Here is a 5718-nt window from a genome sequence, read left to right as displayed (position 1 = left end):
AGATCCTTATTTATAGGTAGGGGAGACATTCAGAAGATTAAATGTTTGGGCAATTTTCACTTCTCTGGCAGTGGTTTCTTTGCCACTTAAAAGAGGCAGCTGAACTACATATTATTTGTAACAACAAAACATTTGTCATTCTGGACCTGCTCAGATAGGCGGCAATTTGGAAGCAAGGTCAGTTTCATAACTCAGATGTGTCTCCACTAGATCACGATGAGAAAACAAAGTCTGGCGCTCTCGAGGCAACCGGGAGAGCTTGACCATTAGGTCTGCGCAAGGGCAAAAGAGGAGCGAGTACCGTGCAGCCGCGGAACAGACTTTGCGGGCGGTGGGGACGTGTTTTTGGAGCGAACCTGGTAAAGGAAGTGTGCTACACCATCAAGGTCCCCACTCCCGGCTGCCGCGAGGACGGTGCAGGGTCATTCGCGGTTGAGCTGCCCCGGGCGGGCCCAAGCCTTTGGGTCTCAGGTGACCGGCACAGACGGCCGCGGGGTTCGAATCTGCTTATTCCGGCGGTGGAAGAGACGGGCCGGCGTTGGCCGCTGCTGCTAGCAGCTTGAAGCCCAGGGTCGGGACCGATGGCGGCCTGGGCTGCTTCCCGCCTAAGCAGGGCCGCTGCCCGATGCTTGCTGGCACGAGGCCCCGGGGTCCGGGCGGCTCCTCCGCGCGATCCCCGGCCCTCCCAGCTAGAGCCCTGGGGCTGGGGCGCCGCTTCGGGCAGGGCGATGCACCTCACCGCGGCTGTCCCCGCCGGGCACAACAAGTGGTCCAAAGTCAGGCACATCAAGGGTCCGAAGGACGCCGAAAGGAGTCGCATCTTCTCCAAACTTGCTTTGAACATCCGCCTGGCGGTGAAAGGTGAGACCCTGACGGTCACCCACTGCTGGCTGCCGCTGCCCTCTCAGTGCCTACAGCCTCGCTTGCCTCTCGGAGTTGGGCCCACCTAGATCTCCGGCCCTTCACTTTATTTTCCTTCCCCAATACCCGCCATTGCCCGCTTCATAAATCCTCACAACAGCTACCTAGGTTGGAGGTCCTCACTCACCTTTCCAGACGCTGAGCATCTAGGCAGTTTGTCAGAGAGGGAGCTGCTCTTGAGAAGAGAAGCCGGTAAGGTAGAAGTGACTTCATCCTAGTGTAGCCGGGTACTTAATAGAAACAAGTCCTAAGAGTCAGGGCAGATGTGTGTCTCTCCTGAAGAGACAAATCAACCCCTTTGAAGTCGCCTCAAGTAGCATATTGGTTGTGGCAGGGGCACTGAGTGAAGCTATTACTTGTTTAGGCCCTAGTTTGCTTCATTAATGTTTCCCCAAGACATATGTCCTTAGAAGGTAGTTTTGCAACAGTGTCTTTTCTCCCTTAGGTCACCACCCTGAAAAGGCTTTTTTTCTATTTAGGGTCAGACATCTGTAAGAGTAAAGGAAAAGTTCTGTAGAAAGCATGGACTTTGGGCTGGGCACAGTGGCTCAGCCTGTAATCCCAGCCCAGAGGCAGGCGGTTCACTTGAGGTCGGGAGTTCGAGACCAGCCTGGCCAACATGGCGAAACCCCGTCTCTACTAAAAATACTAAAAAAATTAGCTGGACATGGCCGTGGGCAGTGCCTGTAATGCCAGCTACTCGGGAGCCTGGGGCAGGAGAATTGCTTGAACCCAGGAGTTGGAGGCTGCAGTGAGCAAGATTGTACCACTGCACTCCATCCAGCCTGGGTGACAGAGCAAGACTGTCTCAAAAAAAGGTATGGACTTTTGAGTCAGGAAAACCTGGTTTCTTTCACTGACTAACTTATGACCTTGAACAAGTGGCTTAACTTTGCTGAGTTTCTGTGAAACAAGGATAATACCCACCTTGAAGTTTATGGTTTATGGCACATAATAGGCATTCAGTTAATGTCAGTTTAACCCTCATCTCATGCCTCGTATTTGTTTGCTTCATTTTCTTCAAAATTCTTAAGTTCAAGCAACTTTTATTTATTGTTTTGAGACAGAGTCTCACTCTGTCACCCCGCCTGGAGTGTAGTGGTATGATCTCGGCCGACTGCAGCCTCTGCCTCCCAGGTTCAAGCGATTCTCCTGCCCCAGCCACCTAAGTAGCTGGAATTACAGGCACTGCCTGCCACCATGTCTGGCTAATTTTTTTTGTATTTTTAATAAAGATGGGGTTTCGCCATGTTGGCCAGGATGATCTCGATCTCCTGACTTCATGATCTGCCCACCTCGGCCTCCCAAAGTGCTGGGATTACAGGTGTGAGCAACTGTACCCAGCCAATTTTTTGTATTTTTAGTAAAGACGGAGTTTCATCATGTTGGCCAGGCTTGTCTCGAACTCCTAACCTCAAATGATCCACCCACCTCAGCCTCCCAAAGTACTGGGATTACAGGCATGAGCCACTGCACCCAGCCCAAGTTCAGCCAACTTAATTGGGTATATTTTGTGCCAGGCATGGCATTGTTACTACAAAGATGATGAGATATAGCCCCTACCCTCAGATTACAATGTCATGTGAACATTTCAGTAATTATGCACAAAGTAGTAGAGTAAGAGCAGTAATGAGTCCAGGAAGTGTTGTTACCATCTATGTTCCTTCTTCATCTGACACAAAGTAGAGATCGCTGAAACCTAGCAGAATGAAAACCATCCATAAAGACAATGAATTAGAAAGTTCTGACCGGGCACAGTGCCTCATGCCTGTAATCCCAGCACTCTGGAAGGCCAAGGTGAGTGGATCACTTGAGGTCAGGAATCTGAGACCAACCTGGCCAATGTGAAACCTTATCTCTACTAAAAATACAAAAATTAGCTGGGCGTGGTGGCAGGTACCTGTAATCCCAGCTACTCAGGAGGCTGAGGCAGGAGAACCCCTTGAACCTGGGACAGGGAGGTTGTAGTGAACAGAGCTCACACCACTGCACTCCAGCATGGATGAGAGTGAGACTCTGTCTCAGAAAAAGAAAAGGGACTTTTCCAGCCAGACGTAGTGAGTCATACCTGTAATCCTACCACTTTGGGAGCCCTAGGCAGGCGGATCACATAAACTCAGGAGTTTGAGACCAACCTGGGGGACATGGTGAAAATGTGCATCTACAAAAAAAAAAAAAATTACCTGGTTGTGGTGGCGCACACCGGTGTTCCCAGCTACTTAGGAGGCTGAGGCAGGAGGATCGCTTGAACCCCTGAGGTTGAGGCTGCAGTGAGCCGAAATCATGCCACTGCACTCCAGCCTGGGTGACAAAGTGAGACTTTATCTCAAAAAAAAGAAAATACTTTTCCAAAATACTTCTCCAGGCCAGGCATGGTGGCTCCTACCACTTTGGGAGGCCAAGGTGGGTGGATCACCTGAGGTCAGGAGTTTGAGACCAGCCTGGCCAATGTGGCAAAACTTCATCTCTACTAAAAATACAAAAATTAGCCCGGCATGATGGCGTGCACCTGTAATCCCAGCTACTTTGGAGGCAGAGGCAGGAGAATTGCTTGAACCCAGGAGGTGGAGGTTGCAGTGAGCCAAGATCGTGCCACTGCACTCCAGCCTGGGCAATAGAGCAAGACTTCGTCTCAAAACACAAATAAGAAAAACCAAAATACTTCTCCATATCCCATTGAAACACTAGATAAGATATTCTAAAGTAACTGAGAGCAAAATGGTGATTTGCCACTCCTTTGGCTTGGTGGGGCTGGAAATCCCTTTTTTTCTCCTGTGTTGTAATGAGATGTCTTTGCTCACTTTTTATTTTTTTTTTAAATCTCAGAAGGAGGCCCCAACCCTGAGCTCAACAGCAACTTGGCCAATGTCTTAGAGGTGTGTCGCAGCAAGCATATGCCCAAGTCAACAATTGAGGCGGCGCTGAAAATGGAGGTGTGTACTGTTTGACATGCTTGTTATTCATCACAGCCCCTATAAGGCCCATGTCTGGACGGCCACCAGACACACCTTAAATTATCAGAGAGGGCTGGGTGCGGTGGCTTACATCTGTAATCCCAGCACTTTGGGAGGCCAAGGTGGGTGGATCAGGCCAGGAGTTTGGAGACCAGCCTGGCCAACATGGCAAAACCCCATCTCTACTAAAAATACAAAAATTAGCCCAGTGAGGTGGCACATGCTTGTAATCCCAGCTGCTTGGGAGGCTGAGGTGGAGCACTGCTTGAATCCAGGAGGTGGAGGTTGTGGTGAGCCAAGATTGCGCCACTGCACTCCAACGTGGGCAACAGAGCGAGACTCTGTCTCAAAAAAAAAAAAAAAACAGATCAGAAAGAAGGGTAGCAATGTAGTTGACACCCTTAAGCTAGAAACTTCTGGGGGCTCTCTGTCCTTGGTCGTTGGTTCTAGGAGCATGACTGGGAGTAGGATGCACAGACGGCATGCAGGGCCATACAGCCCCGGACTGCTCAGCCAAGTTGTAGGGAGATGAGGTATTATAGAAAGAAGGGGCAGTGTGGGAGAAAATCCTTATGTTAGGTTGAGGAAGGTTTGTTTTTCAGATGTTTAAGCCCTAAAGGAGAAAAGCTAGTAGAAAGGAAGAGGGTGGGGGTGATAGAGATAGTGGGAGAGGCAGGGATATGGAGTCCAGGTGAGGGTACACCTTTCTCTGGGGCAGGTAGGGAGGCTCTGAGGAGGTAATAGTTATCTTCATAGCTCATAGTTATTGAGTGCTTCCTGCAGGCTAAGCATGGATTAAAAACTGTGTGTGTTATCTCATTGAATCCTTAAAACCACCATAAGTAGAAACCGAGGCACAGAAAGATTAGGTGACTTGACTCAGGTCACATAGAAAATGACAGACTTGAAACCAGATAGACTCCAGAGCCTGCGCTCTAACGGTTATACACACTGCCTTCATGTAGACCACGGTACAGAGAAGGTGGTGGAGATAGCAGCTATTTCCCCACCTAGTGGCCCTTTATTTCCTTTGTGAAAGAAGAAGGGAGAAGTCATCAGTTGAGAATTCTTGGAAAGGTGCAAGACAGGGTACTTGGAGTGGGGAAGACTGAATACGTGGACAGTGGATGAGTAGAGGCACAGAAGGTCCAGAAGAGTTTAGTCCATAGAGCTCTGCGTGAATTGTTTGAATTTTGAGACCATGCTGTTTTCAGCAGCTCTTATGACAAGCCCCAGGTATATGATTTTTCACAGCAATACTCACAGCCCTGGGTAGGAGCCTTGAGACTTCACCGGTGGGTTTCTTGCAGGATGGGAGTATAGGAGGATGAGTCTTGTGGCTGGGGAATAGATGTGGCATTTGGTTAGGGATGGTAGGAAGCAAAGCTGAGAGATGGCTGGTGAATTGTTCAGGGACCTGAGAAACAGACTCCTTCCAAGTTAGGGGTAGTACTTCCTGTTACCTCAAAACTTGGTTCTAGGGTCTCCTCTTAGAGGGTGGGGACAAAAATAAAGATTAAGTGCTCAGGCTCCAGCCTAGAGAGCCTATCCCATGAAATTAGTTTTGTGGTACTTGTGGTTCTGGGCTGACATGTGGGAGGAAATTGGGAAACAGGAAAATGTGCTTGTGTTGTTTTTGCAGAAAACCAAGGACATTTATTTGCTATATGAAGCTCGAGGCCCTGGTGGCTGTTCTTTGCTCATCGAGGCATTATCTAACAGTGGCTCCAAGTGTCAGTCAGACATTAGACATATCCTGAACAAGAATGGGTAGGTATGTGTCTTGGGGGAATGAAAGTACTGTTGATCTCTGCTAGAGTTTCAGGGTGCTTTTTTTTTTTTT

General features: G+C 49.1%; 1 protein-coding gene across 1 annotated transcript in view; it reads left to right on the top strand.

Moving 5' to 3' along the window:
* The first annotated feature begins 369 nt into the window (after positions 1-369).
* LOC108318271 (translational activator of cytochrome c oxidase 1) overlaps positions 370-5718 on the top strand; it is an 8102-nt gene continuing 2753 nt past the window's right edge. Inside the window, exons 1-3 of the mRNA XM_017549213.2 lie at positions 370-861; positions 3748-3854; positions 5518-5645. Of these exons, the coding sequence (XP_017404702.1) occupies positions 582-861; positions 3748-3854; positions 5518-5645 (515 nt within the window). The 5' untranslated portion in view covers positions 370-581. The remainder of the gene's footprint in view (positions 862-3747; positions 3855-5517; positions 5646-5718) is intronic.

This window comes from Cebus imitator, unplaced genomic scaffold (assembly GCF_001604975.1).
Source record: "Cebus imitator isolate Cc_AM_T3 unplaced genomic scaffold, Cebus_imitator-1.0 Scaffold217, whole genome shotgun sequence".
Lineage (NCBI taxonomy): Eukaryota > Metazoa > Chordata > Mammalia > Primates > Cebidae > Cebus > Cebus imitator.
This window is presented reverse-complemented; position numbering and strand designations above follow the sequence as displayed.